Source organism: Adiantum capillus-veneris, chromosome 19 (genome assembly GCF_014529385.1).
Source record: "Adiantum capillus-veneris isolate H3 chromosome 19, ASM1452938v2, whole genome shotgun sequence".
NCBI classification, from domain to species: Eukaryota; Viridiplantae; Streptophyta; class Polypodiopsida; order Polypodiales; family Pteridaceae; genus Adiantum; species Adiantum capillus-veneris.
In genome coordinates this window covers 35,055,407-35,077,515 of record NC_140949.1, presented here as the reverse complement: position 1 = coordinate 35,077,515, position 22,109 = coordinate 35,055,407, and the positions used below count along the sequence as shown (strand labels likewise).

Sequence of the window (22,109 nt, the reverse complement as noted above, 5' to 3'; positions counted from 1 at the left end):
AATTGCTGAGAAGGACCTATTGCTGCATTCTGCACTGGTGTACCTGCTCCAGTCCATCCATCCCCCATACCCATCATCGTAGGCTGGGTTGCCCTATTTTCATGTAAGAGCAGTCCTCTAAATCCTTGTACCTGAGCTTGAAGGTCATTAATCATTTGAGACTTTAACTTCAAGGCCTATTGTAGTGCAAAAATAGTAGCATCCCGATCGGCAATGGGGCTCTCAGCGACTTGCAGAGATCCCTCCATAGCTGCGTAAGTAGCTGCATGACGGTGGTGTGTAGCTGCCAACCGCCCTGCTCCAAGCTCAATGGTAGCAATGGCTTGCTTGGACCCTTGCAATATATCCTCAAATAGGCGAAACAATGATGTAGAGTCCGAAAATTGTGGAAGATCCAGTAACAGTGTCAGGCGGGAGAGAGCTGGCAAGTAGTACTGATGGTGGCACTAGAGTGGCAAGTGGCACTGCTCGTGGTGGACTGGGAGCATGCCTCTCTGGTGAAGTAGAGACGGTTGTAGTGGCTGCAGCAAGACTAAGCATAGGAGAAGAAGCAACTCCAACTAGGGCTTGGGAGCTAGCCACTGTGGTAGGAGTAAAAATAGCAGCAGTAGAGGGAGGAACACACACTGTAGAAGCCACAGCTATGACATGCATAGTGTGATCTGCAGCGCCTCAACTTACCATCGAACAAGTAGTGGGAGTATGCGAGGAACGTCAAACAGGTTGCTTCATTCGAGGCTGCTGGCTTTCCGAAAATGGCAGTGATACTAAAGATTCTACTGTGTCCTTCACCACTTTCGCCCTCTTTTTCTTCGGTTTCCCACGTAGATTCATTCTTTGTTCAATAGCTTTTCCTTTTGCCTTAGAGCTTTTACTCCTCATATCCGTATCCACATCCCTGGGGCTAACATGTATGTTAATGACCCAGGCCAACATGGGAGCTGTAAAGCACTGAAAGCTAGATTGCACAGATTGTACCTGAGCTCAGCTCTGAATCTTTTTGCCGGCGATTGTAAGGAGGTAAATAGAATTTGATGAAAGCCACACGGGATGGTGTTGATGAGGCAGTATAGGCCATCGTAGTGAGAGAACATAGTAGGCACGTCACATCTGCCCTTGCTTACTTAAGCAGCTCTGACAAAAAAGTAGTGCTTGAAAATGGCCCAAAGCTTTTTATTTCTTGCATAGTCAGCATGACTAGTACTAAGTAGCTCTTTGCATGCTTCAATGGTCACATCTTTCGAAAGTTGTAAGTAGGTTCTTGTAGCCGGTTTTACTGCAAGAAAGTTTGTCATTCCCAAAGCGTGACCAATGCGTGTAGCTGTCAGTGGGTGTCCTCTTACTTTGGGAAAAAGCTTGAGAGCCTCATGCACCATATCCATGGGAATATCAATAGGTAGATCGGCCTCTGCTAATGCTGACAGTCTTTTGATAAAAAACTTCTTAAGAAGACGGATAAGGCTGCTACAGATGGAAGTTCAAAGTGAATTTGGTTTGAGTTTTGGAGGAAGGAGGCCGAGGGATTTGATGGCTGAGCACCTGAGTGTTGGCCTTCTTCTTTTTGTCGTTCACATCATCTTCTTGTGCATCATCTTCCTGTTGGCTAGAAGACTTTGAGTCAGAGTCAGAGGCAGAGCCGGAGTCAGACGCTTTGTAACTCTCATCACTATGATCAGTGGAGGATAGATCGGTGAGGTCATGGCTGGAGGTTTCCACGTCTTCTTCCTGTGCAAAACTTCAAGATGTTTCAGTGGGTCTCTGTCAAGATAAGGCTTTCTTCCTAGCTTGCTTGCTTGTACCAACCATGTGAATTGTTCTTGAATTCACTGTGTGTTGTATCCTTAGAATTGCAAACCTGAAAAGCGAGTCGGAGATTCCTGAAATAGGTCCTGCCTGAAAAGATGAGGATAGAAGCTGAACGTGTAGCGCTGCAACTTGATGGGATACGCTGCAACTCGTTTATTGTAGGAAGGAAGAGGGTGGGCGATAGACTGTAGGGAGGGACGAGGGGGTGGGGTTAGGGTAGGGGCGATAGCAGAGAGGGGATGAGGGTAGTGGCAAGGGGGATTAGGGTAGGGATGAGGGGGCTTAGGATAGGGGCGAGAGGTATTAGAGAGGCGACGAGGGGAGGGGTGATGAGGGGTGAGGGGATTGAGGGTAGGGCGAGGGGGCTTAGGGTAGGGGCGAGAGTAGAGGGGACGGGGGGAGGGGAGGTAGGGCGAGGGAGGGGTGGTGAGGGGCGAGGGGGATTTAGATAGGGGCGAGGGGGCTAGGTAAGGGTGAGAGGGGAAAATTGGGTCGGTAGGGGCGAGGGGGATTAGTTAGGGGCGCGAGGGGGAGATTATTTGAGTAGGGGGGAGGGGGATTAGTTAGGGGCGAGAGGGGGAGATTGGTTGGATAGGGGCGAGAGGAATTAGTTAGGGGCGAGAGGGGGAAGATGTTGTGAGTAGTAGGGGCGAGGGGAATTAGATAGGGGCCAGGGGGGAGATGCTGTGAGTAGTAAGGGCGAGGGCAAATTAGATAGGGGCGAGGGGGAATTAGATAGGGCGAGGGATTGAGGGTAGGGGTGAGGGAGGGATTGGTGAGGGGCGAGGGAAATTAGAGGGTAGGGGTGAGAGTAGAGGGGACGAGGGGAGATAAGGCGAGGGTACTATGCAGAAGGGCCAGGGGTAGTAAATAGGTGCAAAGCAGTAAGGCCTAGGAGGATGTCCGGGGGGTCTTAGGGGTAGTAGAGGTGTATGTAAGAACTGCAAGGCAAATTAGGAGACTAGAGAAACAGTTATTCCTACAGAAAGAAGAGTGAGAACTTATAAACATCTCCCAATGCCCCACGCGCGTTACACTCAGAAGAAGAGAGAGATGAAGAGAGTTTTACCTCATAGGAAATTAGCACAGGAGACAATACATATCTAGCTGAGGAGTTCAACTAGAAACACCCCAATAAAAGCTTCGAACAATACAGATGATAGAAAGCCTTATAGAATAATTGGATTTAGAGAAGTTCAAGACCAAACAAGTACCCCAATTCTATAGTGGAGAGAAAGTATTTTTTCAGGAGGGAATGTGGAGACTCCTACATACATAGCAGAGACTGAGAGGTGCAGAGGCATTAACATAACGCCGGCTCTGGCAGAAAGGTAATGGAAAGAAAAAAGATGGAAGATTAGGAACCTATACTCAAGAGGCATAACAATTACTAACGAAACGGCTGTAGACTGTTTACTCAGAGGGATAATAGCACTTGATTCTGCAGCCATTTACCGGCGCCAAGGGAACACCGTCCAAAGTTACAAGCTCGATCGCTCCTTGTGGCAAAATTTCCAGTACCATGAATGGACCTTGCCAAGTTGGAACCAACTTCTTTGCTTTTTTTTGATATCTAGCTTGATACAGAAGCACCAATGATCCTTGCATAATTTTTGGCTTTCTGAGGTGGCGATCATGCCACGCCTTGCGACGAAGCTGCTCTACCTCAAGAGCCTGAGAAGCCAAACGCGGCTTTCTTCCAATAGGGCGAGACGAGATACAGAGGTAGACCCCAAACCAACATTGGCACGGAGACTGCCTACCTTTGGAGATCCTGAGTTGAATTCAAAGGGTGCTATTGCTTCCAACCTGAAGGCTAACTGAAATGGGGTGTGGTTGGTTGTGGCTTTGAAAGAAGTGCGGTAAGCCCAAAGAGTGCTGTGGATAGCTTGAGCCCAAGACGTCGGATGTAGATGACATGCTTTCCGCAGAAGGGCTATCAGAACCTACTCTCTGCCTGTCCATTTGCTCTAGCGTAATAGGAACAAGACTTACGGTGAAAAATCTTGTAGCTGGCGAGCAAGGTTGAAATCGGTTCATTAACAAAGTGACTGTCCCTATCACTGGTGATCTCCAGGGGACAGCCAAACCTGCACAAAATATTTTCATATAGAAACTTGACTACAGTATTGCCATTACAATCAGTTGTTGCCAGCACCTCAGCCCACTTGGTTGCATAATCTGTAGCCACCAGCAGATACTTCCCGTTACCTGGTTGGGCCGGGGGAGCAATTGGACCCCACAAAATCTATGCCCCATCTCTCAAATGGCAGCCATGCCATAGAGACCTGTAGAGGACGGTTGGACTGCTTGCTTGGTTTAGGTCCACAGCGTTGACACACATCACATACTTTTACATAGGAAATTCCATCTCGAAAAACGTAGGGCCACCATAGACCACTCTGTAGAATCTTCTGGGCTGTAATGTGACCAGGGTAGTGGCCACCAATGGGACCACTGTGAGCATCCTCCAGAATATTCTCAACTTCATGAGGGGAGACACACCGTCTCAGAACACCATCTGGCCCGGATTTGTAGAGTTGGCTCCCAATTAGAGTGAATGGCCTCGACTTTAAAATAAATCTTCTCTTTTGTAATGGAGACGCATTATCAGGTTACAGGCCAGTGGATAGCAAATGCAATACATTGCCATACCATTTCGGAGTGGTATCCACCTTAAAAAGACTGCTATCTAGAAAGTCATCTGCAACCCCTGTTGCTTCTTCAACTGTGTGAATGCGAGAGAGGTGGTCAGCAAGGACATGATGTTTGCCTGGCTTGAGTACCACTTCGAAAGCAAACTCTTGAAATAAGAGTAGCCATCGCCATACTCGACCTGCAACTTGCGGCTTAGTAAGCAGATAGCGCAGGGCATGGTGATCAGTAATAACTATGAAATGGACTCCTAATAAATAACGGTGAAATTTTTATAAAGCATACACAATGGCCCAACCTTCCCTTTCTGTGGTGCTATAGTTGCGCTCTGCCTTGGTGAGCAGGCGACTTGCATAATGAACAGGGTGATCCAAGTTGTACTCCTTACTAGGTTGAGTCAGCACAGCACCCACAGCCAGTTGACTGGCATCAATATGCACGTGAAAAGGAAGAGACTAATCGGGAGCCACTAGAATAGGCGCTTCAGTGAGGCGTTTTTTGAGGTACGCAAATGCTTCAGCCTTTGCATTGGACCATTGAAAGGGAACAGTAACACTGGTGAGTCGGGTCAGTGGTTGAGCCACCTGTGCATACATGCGTATAAACCTGCGATGATAACCTGTGTGGCCTACAAAGCTCTAAACACCTTCCGGGTTGATGGGAGGTGGTAACTTCAAGATGGCCACGATCTTCTCTGGGTCAGGCGCTAAACCTTTGGCATACACCACATGGCCTAGAAGTGTGCCCTCAGTGACCAAAAAATGACATTTGTTAGGATTGAGCTTTAGGTATGCCTCTTTGCACCTGAGGAAGACAACACAGAGCTGAGCGAGGTGCTCCTCTAGATTTTCCACTGGGGTTGAACATTGAGCACCTGAGAAGGTCGAAAAATCATCCATGAAGATGCGAAGATGATCCGTAAGTAAAGGACAAAATATGAGATATACTGCTCGATTGAAGAAAGGTGGAGCATTTTTCAACCCAAACGACATTCTAGTGTAGATAAAAATACCCCAGGGAGTCATGAAAGCCGTTTTAATCTGATCACCTGGGTGGATGTCCAACTGATTGTATCCACTGAACCCATCCATGAAACTGTACAATACATGCCCTGCTACATCTTCTAGCACTCGCTGAGTGAAAGGTGTGGGAAGACCATCTGGGATAGTTACCTTGTTCAGAGCGCGGTAATCTACGCACACACGGATTTTATTGGACTGCTTCTTAGGTGCTATCACCATGGGTGATAACCACTCAGAGTGCTCCACAGGTACAATGCTCCACAGGTACAATGATCCCTACCTCTTGCATTTTTTCGAGCTCTGACTTGACAGCCTCTACATACTTTGGGTTGAGCTTGTAAGCTCGGCCTCTGACAGGCTTAGCCCCTTCAACCAGAGGGATAGTATGGACACCCAATTCTGGTGGGATCCCTTCCAAATCCTTCTAGGACCAAGCAAAAACATCTTTAAAAGAGTGTATAAAAGAAACTACCTGATCGAGTAACACGGGATGCTCCCATAACCAAGCTGCCAAGAGGACGTGCTGAGGGTTGTCAGGGTCGCCCAAGTTGACCGGGTCAGGAGGTGTAACTGGAGAGGATGCCTCGGAAGATGAAAAGTGAGCTGCCTCTTGGAGCTTGGAGACATCATGGGCTGGTGTGTGATCGATTGGAAACTCCGCATACTCCTCTTGTAACCATCCTGGTGGAAGCTCCTCGAAGGGTAAGTCTTCAGACACAGACATAATAGAGTGTTTTTGAGTGGGCAAAATCCTCCCTCCACCTGGGGAAGACTGACCACCACAAAATCCAAGCTAAATGTAAAGTCTTGTACCGTCAGAGGCACCTTGTCTACTATGCCCACCGGATAGACTGTCCTCTGGTCAGCCAATGTAACACTGAACGGAGCGGGGCAGGTAGGCTACAGACCTAAGCCAACATAGTAAACTCTGGCATCAGATTGATCCCAGATCCACCATCAACTATGACGCCCAAGAATTGATGCCCAAGAATAGACACAGTGAGATGAGGACTTTTGTAGTCGGTGAGGGGAGCGGCTGGATAAGAAATCATGTAAGACTCTGAGGGCTATACAAGGAGGTGCCCGCCACTAGGCCCTGCACCCGGGTACACAGACTGAATGACCGAGAGGGTATCACTTTTGAGGGTTGCATCTAACCGGAGCATCTCATAAAGGGACACTTGTTGAAAGGTATTCTTCAGGATTGCTTCCGCTGTGGACTTAGCTCCTTTAACCTAGGCTTCCTCTGGAACTCTGACCTGTTCCAAGTCAACCACTGCTTCTAAGAAGGTTCCATCAATGTCCAGACTGGCTTACTCTTAGCACCAATGAAGGGCTCTTCAGTTTGGTCAGGTTGTGGAAGTGGAGATGGACGAGATGAACCTGTTGGCAAGCTGAGACCAAGAGCTGCTCTTTGTGCCCGAGTGAGTACGCTTGAGGGCTCCCCCACTTGTGGCCGAACTGTATGAGTAGCAGGTGAGGTGGTTGAGGGGTGGTGTGCACTGCAATCACATTGATCTTCGGGAATGTGAATTCTTGTTGGTTCTGAGTTGGGCCTGAAGATGAGGATGCCCTTTGCTTGGGACAATCCTTACTATAGTGGTCCGGACAATGTCGGCAAGGAGGAGACCCTTCAGGGTACAGGACACTTACTTTGGTAATGCCCATATTCTCCACATCTGTAGCATAAGATGGGCCTATTAGACGGACGAAACGGGGGACAAGGTGGTCTCTGCTCTTGTTGCTGCATGGAGTTGGAGGCTGAGGTGTAGAGGCTCTGAGGGGCTGAAGGAGCATGGGTATAAAAATTTTGAGACGGAAACGTACTTGACATACCTTGGACAGTAGGTGTATTGAGAAAAGGTGGCAGGTAATTTTGATGGCCATAGGGGGAAACCAGATTGGATGTTGGAGCTAGCCCTTGTTGGAGAGAAGGACCTAGACTTTGTTGTATTTTTTTTTTTCCGAGAAAAAGATCCTTCTATTAGTTAGTGAAACTGTCCATAGGGCTACAACCACCTCTTCAAGAGAGGCCTACAACAACCATGATGGGGAGACTCTCCCAGGTCAAGAGATAGTGGAGTATGTAAACTCTTATACAAATTTTGGTGTTGTATATAGTGGACCTACCTTCTCTATGAGAGGTGCTACAGAGGTGAGATTGACGAGGGAATATGCAGCATTAGAAGGACTAGAGAGGATATGTTTACAGGTGCGATTTTAGAATCCATGCACTAAGTTGTGGCTACTTGACACTTTGGTCACTTCTACCCTGCTTTATGGAGTGCAGATATGGGGGCCTAGCCTGGATCATCATAGTAGATCAGGGCACATATATGATGGATGGAGAGAACACTTGTATCCATGATCTCCATGCTGAACCGGGGGAAAGCCTCAGTGACAAATGAGATTATCAGAATTGAGATGAGTGTACCACCGATCGTAGTAGAGGCTCTTGCTAGATCAATGTCTTTCATTCATAGCACAGGGGAGCTATAACACGACAGATATGCACTAGCGCTTGAGTCATCACGACAACTGGCTAATGAGGGTCACACATTCAGAGATTAGCAGGATCATCAAACATGATCTCAGCTGGAAATACTAGGAGGGCTTGGCTGTCTCCATCACATAAGTTGGGGACGAAAGTGGCTTTTTATTGAGACCATCTTCTCCACAAAACAAATCATGGGTTTATCTCACTCCCCAAGTATATGGAAACCCACCTATTTCATGGCATTAGATGTGTTATTGGTCAGCTACGCACCTCATCTCACCAGTTGGAGATAGAGACTAACTAATACAGAGGTATACTTCCAGAGGACCTATTATGCCAGGTTTGCCAAAGAGAGCCAGAGATAGAGGAGCATTATATCTGCCAATGCCCAGCATACTATGAGATCCGCATGCGTTTTCATTGCTTATTCAGAGAGGGCTTTTGTCCCTTATCCCGCATCATGGATTACTATGATCAGAGGTGCATAGGTCTCTTCTTGCTGCAGGTCTGAGACTATCCTTAGGAGCAGAGGACCTACACACAGAGGCAGATCACCCCTTTTTACACAGGGACTACACGGGATGGCCCACCACAGGTTACCAGGTCACAGCCTCATTGGGGCATCCTTCTTGATCGAGCCATCCAGCTTGGCTGCTTGCGACACCCAAAGAAGCAAGGATCTTCACACCGTAGACAAGGTCTACATCGGGGGCTATGAGGCATCATTCAGTGACATCGAGCATGCCCCCCCCCCCCCGCCCCCCCAACACACACACCCCGAGAGCTGCCCATGGAGGACATTGAGGCCATACTACAGAGACCCATGAGAGAGTTCAGGAGATGATCACCAATGTCCACTTTCTCCTTTGTGCACCTCATTAGCCCTTATGTTTCCCGTATGTTATGAGCTGATGTATTACGTGATGACGATGTAGGTTAGGCTTACATACCTACCCACTCAAGGTACCCTCATTTATTTTTATCTTAATGTTCCCTAGACAGTGTACTAGAGTCTCATTCAACATTTGTAGGAGGTTAGTAACATCAAATAGTTTCAACTTTGGGCTGGGATTAGCTTCAATAATGGTGCAACATGTGGCCCCAATCGTTAAAATCGAAGATCGGGAATCTTTGCCGCATCAAGAAGCTCCCTTAGGGAGGGTGCCTCTATTCCTCCATGACACTCTCTCCTGCCAGGTGCAGTTATCCCTCCAAGACACTCTCTACTTCCAGGTGCAGTAGCCAGAGATTAGACACGTCGCTACCATATAGTAAGGGGCGGCGGCAGAAGGGGGGGGGGGGGGGGGGGCTGGGGGCTCTCAAACAAGTGAATTCTATACTCTCTCTTCCCACACTCGTCTGAATAGAGAGGCGAGAGGAAAGACCAAAAAGAGAACAATGGAATCAGTAAGGATATGGTGAGTGAAGGGAATTTGTGGTGTAGTGCCAAGTGGAGAAGCATGGATGGGGTGGGTGCATGAGTTTTTGATGAAGCTCCTGAGGTGGTTCATGCAGACTTAGTTGTAGGTATATAGTGAGGTGCCCGACGTGCAGAGTGTGACGAGCCGTCACAGTAGAGGTTGGTGGAGCACGAGCTTTGAGACAGGTAGGATACTTTGCGAATTTGGGGAGTCCTTTGCCACCTTGGCCCTCTTCACAGTCCAATTGTTGCAATTTTTCGTGGACATAGGAGGGGAATGCACTTTTGCTCTATTAACTTTTCCTCATCTAGATGAATCACCCAGATAAATCCAACTGGATGTTGACCACTCATGCCAACTTGGGAGCTTTGCTTCATGTGCCAAAACCTGCACTGGTTAACAAATCTCCTCGATGTCCTTAAACCTCTAGCTGCTATCATGTCCTCTGGCACCTGCTCCAAAAGTGGTCTTAGAGGATTCACATAGAAACCATTGTGAATCCTTCGATGCTCTGGCAGTTGTAGTCTGAAAGATATGTTGATCTTCTTAGTGATCTAGAAAGGACAACAGTACCTCCTACTGAGCTTAGGGTAAAGCTTCTCCTTTCCTATCATATTTCTTAGTGTCGCCTTCTGAAACCTAAGAAGGACCAATCACCTTTCTGGTCCACATTAAGCAAGCATAAGCAAGTTTCAAATGAAGCAAGTTGCATAAGATCAGTCATGCCAATCAGAAATAACATCCCGCAGATCTATTCGACTTGGTGTTGGTCAGTTTCAGAAAATTGCGCTTTCAAACAACGTGAACCCCAAGTTCAATCAGCTCATACAAAGTGCTCTAGGCTTTCGATGATATGACCTGCCAGAAGTCATTTTAAAGCCTCATAATGGGCGCCAAGGATAGCTCTTTTATGTCAAGTTGAAAAGGTGATCGATGATAACTTGCACTTTGGTGCATAAGGCACAAATGTTGAAATTAGCCGAACCTTGTGTCCCTCAATTTTAAAACATTGCACCATGACATTCCCTCGACTTTTTGTTATAAACAGGGGATGCTTTGAAATAAATAGCTCAATGAGGACATCAAGCTCTGATAAGGACTATGGCAGCCAGCCTTGTGGACACCAGGTCACTAGGAATTAGGGGCCCCTGGTGCTTGGGTGCTTTTCCACAACATACCCAAAATTATGCGTTTTATTATAAGGGAGTACTTCCGCGCTCAGTGAACTACGATTTTAGTTCTTCCCTTTAATTAATTTGACCAACAATCTACTCTAGAAAATTCAAATGAAGGAGCATGCTCACTTACTTCTCAAGCTTCTTGAGAGGTTTAAGTCTTTCAATTAAACTCTAGTGGCATCTATTCAGGTCATTGCTCCCGCCCAAGAGGAGTGCTTCCCAACATATGCAATTTCAGAGTGCACCAAGTTTGTAGCGGATGCCAGGCGGTGTCTTGGTTGCCAAGGGTGCAGCCGAAGACAAAAAGCAAACAGGATAGTATGCTAAATTTTTTATGAAGGGAAGTGCATGCCTACTACATTTCACGACCCTTCTCACAATGCTAAGTCCTTGCTTGTTCAAAATGGAAGATATTAAATCATCGAGTTGCTGTGCAAGGTGGTACAGAATCGACTCAAATGGCACAATAGGTCTTTACAAGCCAAGTGAGCTTAAATAAGGTAAGGCAAAAGTATCACGTCATGGAACCTTCCTCATGGAGCTAGCCACGACTTCAAGTCATACGACCTCTTTCATCGAGCCAGTAAAGCAAACATGGAAATTATTTAAAAAGTGGAAAAATGAGAGACAATAGACAACAGCCATAGTGGAAGAGCATATTCCCATCCCAAGACACCTCCATGCAGTTGAAATTAACAATTCCAAATTATTCCAAGCTAGCGAAGTTGTTTCACTAGATGCAAATGAGAAACTTTAGTAGCGGCCCAACACACCAAAAAACTAATGAGTAGTCTTAAACTTCTTACATTTAAGGAGAAGATGTCAGTATCATCATAGTAGATCACATATAAATATACTTTATATATTTTCATTATTGCTAGGCACATTGTCATACTTAAAAGAGTCCTTACTGAACATGTAGAAGTGTCTTAATTCTTGGAGACTTTGTTTTTGTGAGGTTACCTTTTGCCCTCTCCTTCTCCTGAAAGCATCTGCTTTTCTTTCCTTTTTTTTTCTGCAGCATTGAGTTCAAAATAGTGTTCACAATGGCGAATCCTAGCAGTTTGACCTTTATATGGAAACGACATGGCTTCAAGACATAGCCACTTACTTTATTGCACATAAGACATCATACTCCCGCCAAAGTATAAAAGCTGCCTTCATTAGAGCTTGGTTGACTTCTTGTACAGCTCTCATCTCTGCTTGTTGAAACTTGATGTTGTGTCTCCATACAGCAAGAACCTGAACCAATAGTAGACCCACAATTTAAAACAAGGACATATGATCTGCCGGACAACTAAAAAAATCTCTTCCATATGAGAGCAAGCTGTCTATGGGAAGATCAGGAACCCTGTAACCAGCCTGTTAACTTCAAAAAGGGGGGTAGACTTTACTTCAAACCTTGATTTAGCTTTCACCCATTATTAGTCGTCTATTCTACCTGTGCGATAATGACACAAGAGAGGGGAATGGGATACAAATGCTAGAATGCATCTGTATGCGAGTCAGACACCAGATTGGCCCCTAAATAGGCGCCCCTTTCGGTATTTCTTTATTCTTTAAAAGAGGGAATAAAAGCTGTGGTTCCCTACAAGCTGCCCCGCACAATTTGGGCTGAATTTCTTCTGTTCTGGCCCGATTTTGGCAGCATAATTGTACTAGGACCCTTCACAGTCAGTATCCCCACGCATTAGATGACTTTCCCGACGCATACGGACACTTTGCAAAACCTGGCGAGAATCTGCAGCACGCTGAATTCTCTGTTTTCTGCCCTGAAAATGCGCCAGATCACCTGTATAGCGGTCCCCTTGCGTCCCCGAACCTCCTGGGGGTATTAGGGTCCGTTTAGGGCCGAAACCCTAAACCTGCAAAAATACACAGCAGGCTGTAATTCACTGTTTCGGGCTCCATATCACGTGCCGGTCGCATCCGTAGCAAGTCCTCGAGCTCCCGCACCTGTAGGGCTACTTGCCCTTTGAATCGAACAAGATTTCGCACGTGAAACCTCTCCGAATTCACCTGTACCTGCGGGGAATTAGCCGCTAGCTAATCCAATACCTGTGCAAGAGGCTCTTGCCTCGGCAATCGCGCATGAACCCACACAACTGTACATTGGTCAAATGAAAAGCCCACTAGAGGGGCATAACCATAAAGAATAGGGGAGAGAGAGATCAGTGAGAGGTGTTCAGGTCATGACATCCTGCACCTCACTGTACATAGAGGGTAAGCCAGCACTCCATTGAAGCTCTCCCACCTGTGACAGCACTCAAAAACGAGCTCACAGCTGAAAATCACGTTTTTGCCGTCTCTTTAAGTAGTAAACTGGCCTCAGAGTGCCAAGTGTCACTCATTTGTGCATTTTCCCGCTTTAGACCCTCAGGTCTAAAAATATCTCACCTGCAGCCTCTGTTGACTTGGCCACAGAGTAACCAAATGATCTCCATGTCAAACTGCACGTAATGACGCGAAGACATTTTGCCGTCCAAAAATAGCAGTCCCTAAAATTTAGGAGTTTCTGCCATTACATTCTTCTAGGTCATCTGACCCTCTTTGTACACTACAGCCACACCCAGAACTGAAATGTAGCCTATGTAGCAAAGGATTCCGCTTTGGCTGGCCAATGACCCCACTTTGGCTAACCATAGTCCTTGTCCAACCTTAGTGCTCTTTAGCCCTCAGGCCTGGACTCTCTCTGAACAGTTCCACACGGGCTATGCAATGCAGGGCAATTAGATTTCCAGAGGGGTGTTTCCAAAAGGTAAAACAAACGAAATTCCCCAAAGAAAGAGAAAATAAACAAAAATGGAATTGCCACTGGCTGGTGACAAACCCCCAAGATGTCTCAATCGATGATGTTTCAAACAACACATCCTCATAATAGAGCACAAATGCTCATAATCAAATCACAAAAAGCCTCGTAACAAAAACCAAAAATCTTCAAAGACAATACTGTCAAAAAAAAAGTGATGGCATGGCAACTAAACCCGGGAGAAAGCCAGATTGAGATACCAAATTGATGACGCGGCAGTCCCGCCATATGGTGCTGATGTGGCAGCTCATAATTTACGGCACGTTTCACGGAAGTGCCACGTGGCATTTTAATGCAATTGGAAGGCTTTTGGGCGTCAGCTATTTGGAGCAGTTGCTTTTGGACTTGGTGCCAGCTTTTAGACTTGTTGCTTTTCGGCAGGGCCTTCATGATATGAGCTTCTCTGGCAGATCAGTGCATGTTGCACAGTTGCAAAGCGACTCCCCGACAGTCATACTCTTTGATTGCTAAAATAAAAACAAGTACTAGAAGGGGCGCCAGACTTTGGGGCCAGTGCATCTAGAAGTGGAACTCCGCCGCTTTATGTCATGACTACTTAAAGTTTTGAAGTGTTAAAGTTTTCCAGTTCTATTCGTGTGTTGCTCTGAGATTACCGTCTTGCCAGTGCGAAGCTGGTTACAACGGTGTCAAAGCTTCAATCAATTCTTCTTCTACGGAGGTTCCGGTCCGACTTTATGTAGTACACGCCATGGCCTCTGAGAGAGAATCTGACCAAGAATGGGAGCATGCTCCGCCTACAGTTTTACAAGAGGATGATTCTAATGGAAACCGAAATTTAAACAACAAATTGACAAATGAAGAGTTTGTTGAGTCATGACCCACTTGAGGAAACTCTTGTTGAGGATCCACAATACACTGATCTTCGCCGGCAATTGCAAGCTAGCACCTGTGCAAAGTGGTTGATGAAGTGTGTGAAGGATCCAGATTATGCAAAATTTCAAAAGAACCAACCGATCCAGAGTTCTACGAGAGGTGGCAGAAGGTCGCCAATCTGTCCCTCAAGTCGGCAATGAAAGTTGAAGCTAAGCCAAAATCCAACAAGAAGTTCTCTCTTTGACGAAAGAGGACATCGAATGAGCTATGAAGTGGAAAATCATTTAACTACTTACAAAGAAACACGCACGCAAGGGGCAAAAGTTGGAGTCTTTCCCCGGCTACCTCGGCGGGCAATCTGTTTTTGCAGAACTCGCAGAGAAGAGGTCCAAAAAAGAAACACGGCCGGCGTGTTCACTTTGAAGACGACACTAGCCCTTCTTCTTCTTCTCCCTTTTCTAGTGAGGAAGACCGATGGGAGTTAAGGAAAAGGAAGCATCAGAAGAGCTGATCCCCAAAGAGTTATGAGAATTCTCATCGTTCAAACATTGATACTACTACTTCGGAAGATTGTGACTCCTACACCATTGAGACCACATTTAGCAAAAGGAAGAATCATCTGATTCGGGAACCAAAGTAAGACAATTTTGAGTGGAGAAAGGGCAAGAAGGAATTCAAGGATGGGGGCCAAAGCATAAAGTTTGACATTTTCTCCGGCCACAAGGATACCCATCAAGCTTTGTCTTTTGTTCAGTAGTTTGACACCGCTTTCTCCTTAGGAAATTTCACGGAAGCCTCAAAGGTTCAAAAGGTTGCAAGGAATGCCTAGACTTGCAGATCTACGCTTTTACTGCATAGGAAAGTGCATGGACACTCGGTGAAGTTCAAGATATTGTTTTCATCTATTTGATTAATACCACAATATGAAGCTGATAATTTGACGGCTTGAAATCATCTATGGATGAAAGAAGAAGACACTATTTCCACTTCCAATTAAGGCTACGACGTCAATAACTTGAGACGCTCATTCCTCACCTTTCTTTTAAGGGAGGAAATGGAATCGTATTGTTGCAGCCTACCCAAAGAAATACAAAGATACTATTTAAAGCAGAGGTCTCCCAGTATTCAATGACTAAGGGATGCTATGGACAATTTCTCGTTGAGAACATGGCCGTTGACTTATGCTACATATGAGCTAGTGACTAGAAACGCATAGAAAGAAGCATCAAAGGACCAAAAGAAACCCAAGAAGTTGGTGCAGAAGAAGAAATTTACCACCCCTCAGATGCCTACCGAGTAGAAGGTAGAGTATTACAGGCAAGGAAAGTGCTTCACGTACGGGAAACACGATATCTTGGTGAAGTGTCCTAAGAAAGAGGAGAAGACTGAAGACAAACCGGGAACATTGACAGCGGCCGACGAGTGAGCTAAGAAAGGGAAACGAAGGCCAGACTTGTACTAGATTTCATGGGGACCACATTGATATAGAGCTCTCCAAGATGTGGGGCAAAGTTCACGGTCAAGAAGCTATTGAGACCTTTCAAGGAAGAAATGCCAGAGAACAAGGAGCCAGAGAAGCGACCAGAGGTAGAAGAAACCGAGGAGATTCTTATACCTGAGCAAGTCCTAGCAGGCAAGGAAAGGAAAGCACCCAAATTGGCCCTGATTGCAATGAACCTTACTGCATGCCAATATTACCATACATGGGGTTTGGCATCATGCTTGCATACCCCCAAAGACTGCTCCTTGCATGTACTACTGGTTTCCAGGTGCATAACCAGCCATGCTTTGAAATACCTAGTATGTACCGTGGGTGGTGGAAAAACCTGACGCATAGCCTGGAAATAAGTTCCCTGTCCATTTAAACCAACATTTGGACTCGGAAAGGTGGCTAGCTGAATTGGTATAGCCTGTGGAACTGGCGTCCTAACCACTTGTTCGTGGACAGAAGGAATTTTCCTTGAAGCCCCAATTGACTCCGTAACATGCGAGTGCTCCCTGCCCTGCTGAGACACATAAGGGACCTAGGCTTGAGCCTCAACGGACTCTCCTGCATTAGAAAGTTGCCTTGTCTACAGTGACACTGGTGGCGCTTACAAAAATTCCATAGACCTAGGATTCTGCACCAACTGAGAAAACAAGCAGTAACCAACTATGTCTTGAATGCATCCTCTTCTAACTACCCGTCATAAACCCTTGACCTTGTCGACCTGAAGGCATCAAAACTGGCCAAAACCCTAAACCTGCAAAAGAATTACGCAATCTTTAATTCTCTATTTTGCGCTCCAATTCGCATGCCGATCACTCCTGTGGGTAGCCCTCGAGCTCCACTTGTAGGGTCACTTGCCCTATGAATTAGGCGAGATTCCTCGTGGGAAATCTCTCTAAATTGTCCTGTACAAGCACCCAAGGCTTTCTCGAGGCTCCCCTGGCATTACCTTGCAGTTTAGGTGTGACACCCTAAACCTACAAAAAAACACAGCAGGCTGTTATTTTCTGTTTCCTATCATTTTGAGGAGAGCAAACACGTCTACGAGTGTCTCATGTGATCCCACACGTAATGGGACAGTTCCCCTGTAAATTGGACGAGTTTTCACGCGAGAGAACTCTCCATTTTCGCATCCCTTCGCGATGGAACTGTGCGTACCTGAAGGGCATTAGCAATTAGCTAGTCCGGTTCCTAAACAGAAGGTTCTTGCCTTGGCAAACACGCATAAAACCCACGGAGCTGTACATGGTCATTTGAGAAGCCTTACTAGTGGGGCATTACTGTATGTGCAAAGGGGAGAGAGAGATGCACGAGAGCAAGTCGTCATGCTGCATAAGACAAGGGAGAAGGCAAGCTTTCCATTAAAGATGTGATCACCTGCACCCACTACTCACACACACTGTGTTCACTTATGAGCTCCAAAATTCAGTCCCCTCTCCAAAATGGGCACCCTCTCTTGGGAGAGATTTTCTGGAGTGAGAGTTGACCTGCACGTTGCTCTCCTACTGCCATGTGTCCAATTTGCTCCTTTTGGTTCAATTCCTAGTACCCACCAACTTATGAAGACCTGCCGAGGGGCCTACATAACTTTGACTGAGCCTAGCCACTTCTTTACTAGTCGGATTCTAGTGCCGATCGGCCCAACCATCTCGTGGCTGCCTGGCCTTGACTCTTGCGGGTGAAACTCTTGGCCAACGGCCGTTTCACACTCGCCATGCAATGTCCAAGCATTTGTGATTTTGACAAGAGGGTCCAAGAAATTAAATAAAAATCAAGGTAAAGAAACCAGCAAATATAAATAGTGGTTGTCAGTCTCATGACACGTGGCTTGTCACAAATTTGGGTTCACCATCTCTTGTACATTCTTCTAATCAATGAAAATTTAGTTTCACTCTTAAAGGGGAAAAAAGCCCTCCCTAGATGAATGATGATCTGGAATAACTAGGCATTTATAAACATGGGCTAACACACAAGACCACTTTACCAGCGGATTCCCCGCGAAAAAGAGGACTTGGACTGATCAGTGTGCAGCATAATGTGTTTTTTTGGGAATCAGAACACAAGTTGCTGGAAGAATGTTATTGGCTCTATCCTCCAAGATCCTGATGATACATCTTGTCTCTCCTGACACACTGTCTGCTATCTTTGCTTTGGACGCTCTATCCTCCTATTGCATCCATGTGACATATGACCTGCTTTGCCACATACAAAATAGTTTCTTCATAAACAGATGAAAAATACTCTATTGTATGTCACCTACATGTAAAGTAGGGGGAGAGATGAATCGAGGAAAGTTCTTCCTAAGAGAGGGGCAAAGAATCAATATGAAAGTGGGGATGTATACTATCGAATGGTGCACCATCCTCACCCAACAAACACCTAGGCCACTGCCAACCTCTCACAAATGCGGATGAAATTTTCGCAATAGACACAAAAATCTGACTCTTATAAGACCCTTGCCAAGGCTAGCTAGATCCGTCCCCTGCCTCCACCTGTACAAACAACAGCAAGCTCTGCTAAACGTGAGGGGCAATGTGCCAATGCCAGGCTAGCTGCGTCTGATGTCTCAAACTGAACTCTATAGCATCCTGTCACCGATGGAGAGACCATCACAATCCTCCGAATAGAGGGCATGAGTAAGGCAGCTCTGAGGAAGTCTAGAAGATGGGTCGCTTACCACCTTTCTCCAATCACTTTGCATATCAAACAACATGCCTCAATTGTAGCCACTGAACTATAGATGGAACTAAGGTGTATCGATTGAAGTTCGGATCCCAATGGATAACCCATCAGAATCCCTAATGAAGAACTGACACACCTCCATGAACAAAACAAAAAGCAGCCTAAGGGCTGGATCAGGTGACTCAATGGAGTTCACAACCACTAAGTGATGTTTACCACATTCTCTAGTCTTTGGTGGAAAGACTGATGACAGAGGATCATCGCCACAACCAGAGGAGAGGGTGATGTAGACCACAGCAGTGCCCCAAGTCCTCGCCACTGGATGGTTATACAACTAGGATGCGCCAGTATGCCTCTCCAAAGCCTTCAGTTCCAGTGACTTTCCGCATCTACTAACCTACGAACCTGGGATGTGAGCAAGAGGTAGCCTTGGATGGTCAGCCTTACGACTAGCTTCAACCGTCACATCTTGGGCCGATCGCTTGGGGTGAACCACTTTGAATTCAATCCACCAAGGCTATCAAGGGGCTGCCTATTCATGGCAGGAGGCTACTTGGCACAACAAGGCGAACCCAAATGCACAAGTGTTGGGAAGCAGATGGGCATAGGCGGGATGACACTGATGTTGTAGGCGCTACCGAGGCTGTCAAACCACTGTCCGTGATAGCATGCTCTGGCACAATAGGGGAGTGTCTGATAACATCAACTAAGCCAAAGCGGGTTGGACAAGGTGCTGTTGATACAGGTGGCCAACCCTCCTCTCAATTCGGTAATGAAAAATCAAAGCTGACCTCTGATACGAAGTGTTATATTCGACTTTGTTTGAAGAATTTGACCGGGCAGTGGAACGCAAGGTTAACGTAATGATAAAGCACATTCAATATTCTCACAAAGGATGGAAATCCAAACCTCTTCCTGGCTACCATGGCCAACAGTCGATTTTTAAGGATTTGACTAAGAAGGGGTCCAAAAGGAAACACCACCAACGTGTTCCTTTTGAGGACGACTCTAGTTCTTCTTCTTCTTCTGTTAGTTCCACTTCCAGCCAGGAAGAAAGTCAACTTATATTGTACAGTTCTATCATTTGATCCGTAGAGTGTGTTTTCTAAAAAGCTCTTGAAAACCATAAAAAACATTTCCAATCAACAAGTACATGAGTAGAGAAATAAACATGCCATATATATAAGAAAAGACACAAAAACTAGTACATAAGATGATGCATGATAGGTACGGTCGTTACTTCGAGAGTCAAGAGAACAACAATGAGATAGTGACTAGTCAAGAGTACAAAAAAGAGGAACTATCGGACAAGTCGTCGTCCAGAACAAGAAAATCTGAGGCCTCCGTTCCGACCCGCTAGCAAACTCACCCTCACTAATGAGGTTGCCCTCACTATCATTCTCAAGCTCCCTAAGATCCTCCTACTCCTCCAAAGACTCTATAGGATTATCCTCAAGCTCATAAGCTGCCGATACGAGCTACCAGATCCGCATCGTCCTCTGCCAAGCCCACGGCCATTACATGAATTGCTAGTAATAACCCCCCTTCCTCTCTCAGGAGCTACATGTTCACGTCAATGCAAGAGACTCTACAGTCAACATCCTCAAGCTATTGGTAGAGCTCTACATAAATCCGCTCCTCTTTGTCCACCAAATGATTCACACTCTAAAGTGTGGCGCCGGTGAGCTTGAACTCATCCACACTTACCTACGATCACAATGCACAGAAGTGATAAATCATAATTCAATTGTACATTGATTCCTTGAATAAAATTATGAATGATGATTGAAGATTCATTGGCTTCAGCCTTTATGGGATTATATTATATTTAGATTACCTGTCTAGCATGATCAAGCTTGCGATTGTTCGTTGCATTCGCATGTTTGTGCCGCGCTTCTCTAATTGCCTCATGCTCAAGCTGTTGCGTATTTAAGTGTGGATGAGGGAGAAGGAACTCCAATTCCTTTCTCCTGCCCCAAAAAGAGAAATCTTGTGCAAGCGATCTGATAGCCACCTTTTGAATTGCACAATGGCCATAGCCAAATGAATCCCACTAAAAGAGGGGCTTTACGAGGTACTCCCTCCTCCAAGTCGTAGAAAAAAAAAATGCTGGTCCAGACTCCACCATGTCCATCATTGTACGTAATAAACTCCTCAAGGAACTTCCCATGCTCCTCCTCCCGCAATGCCTTTGGCCAAAATCTATCCCCATCGGTGAGCAACTTCAAGTTGATGAAGAGATCAGGAGTTTTGTATGCTAAATGAAGCGATGCGGTAAGACCATAAATTCACATCCATGTCCACCTTTCATTCATTCTGGCTAAGATCTTCGTCTTCTGATGAGGTTTAAGAAGAGTGCATGTCTCCATCTCCTTAAAAGCCTCCCGCATGAAGAAAGAGCACAAGAAGACCAAATGTAGTTGTCGTGATCAAAATCACAATAACATGGACCCTCTCCAAAAAGTGCTCATTGAAGCATAGCCTTTGCTTGCCTTGGGCCGGATCCCTCTAGCAGGAAAAGTGTGTCGTGTTCACTACTGTGGGTGCTCCTCAATGCAGTATGCGTGAAACCTCACTCCAAAAGAAAGAAAACACAACACAGCAATAGAGCGAGCAACTCAAAGAAAAAACAATAGACTCAGAACATCGTGGAGCTCGCCTAACTCATGGAACCAGTACAGACTATGGCTGGCAGCACACTCAGCTCCAAGCCCAGGACTCACAGGTACAATGGGGTTGTCGAGGCTCCAATGTGCAGGGAGAGTGCAGATGTGCGGTGTTGAACACAAGACACAAGACTCAAGACGCTAGACCATAGAAAGTAGATGAAGCATACAACGACAAGAACCAACCACACATATATAGAGCCACCGATGGCTAGCAAAATATCCCTGACAGTCCAGATGAGTCTATCTCCGAACTGCGGTGGTGGTGAACTCGTCACGGTGTCCACTAGACTACTGCCCATGCCACCCGTTTCTTTGCCACGTGTCACTATCCAGGTGAGAGTCCACCCAGTATGAACCCAAGACCAACTATAACTGCCAGTCCAATGCAAGTGACACCGTAGCTCTGCTACGAATTGTGATTGTTCAATCACTTGTGTCTTTGTGCTAAAATGCATGGTTTGCGTAGTCAAACGCATGTGTGCATAGAGTGTCTACTGAGCTATTTTATTGTCCACTGTCTGTTTTGCAGGCGTAATGGAGGACGATTACTCGTCTATTAAAAGAAGGGGGGGAGGGGACAGGGGGCGGGGGGCCCGGGGGGTTATGACACAAAGTGATGACGTGTCAAGCCATCCAAACAAAAGAAAGCGAGCATGCTGACATGGCAGCCGTACAAACAGCTGAAAAACACGGTTAAGATCCCGACGTGAAAAGCTGTGTCCAATGCAAAGCCTGCTGACTTGGCGTCTATAGTATGTACATGATGACATGGCACAGCTTTTGGACATCAGTGTGAAAGCAATTGCTACTCAGCTTTTGGGGGCGACCTGTTTTTAATAGTTTCTGCTTTGGGAGCACCTAGCTTTTGTAACCTTGCTTTTAGGCCACAGTGCCCATAAAATAGTGCCGTGGGCGTGGGGGTCTACTCTCACAGATCAGTGTATGGTTGCATGGATATAGAGCAGACTTTCCGACAGTTGTACTCTGTGACTTTTAATATAAGAGAAGTACCAAAAGGGGCACAAGACTTTGGGGTCAACATCTAGA

At 46.1% G+C, this 22,109-nt stretch overlaps 1 protein-coding gene across 15 annotated transcripts in view; it reads right to left on the bottom strand.

Annotated features, from left to right (window-relative positions):
- Positions 1-22,109, bottom strand: part of LOC147433816 (uncharacterized) — a 147,986-nt gene that overhangs the window by 62,987 nt on the left and 62,890 nt on the right. For all 15 annotated transcript variants that reach the window (XR_015185299.1, XR_015185301.1, XR_015185306.1 and 12 more), the window contains 2 exons: positions 11,691-11,821; positions 11,543-11,594 (listed from right to left, as the gene is read on the bottom strand). Coding sequence is in view for 3 of the 15 variants with exons in the window: in XM_086490425.1 (XP_086346551.1) it covers positions 11,543-11,594; positions 11,691-11,821 (183 nt within the window). In the remaining 12 variants the exon portion in view is untranslated. The remainder of the gene's footprint in view (positions 1-11,542; positions 11,595-11,690; positions 11,822-22,109) is intronic.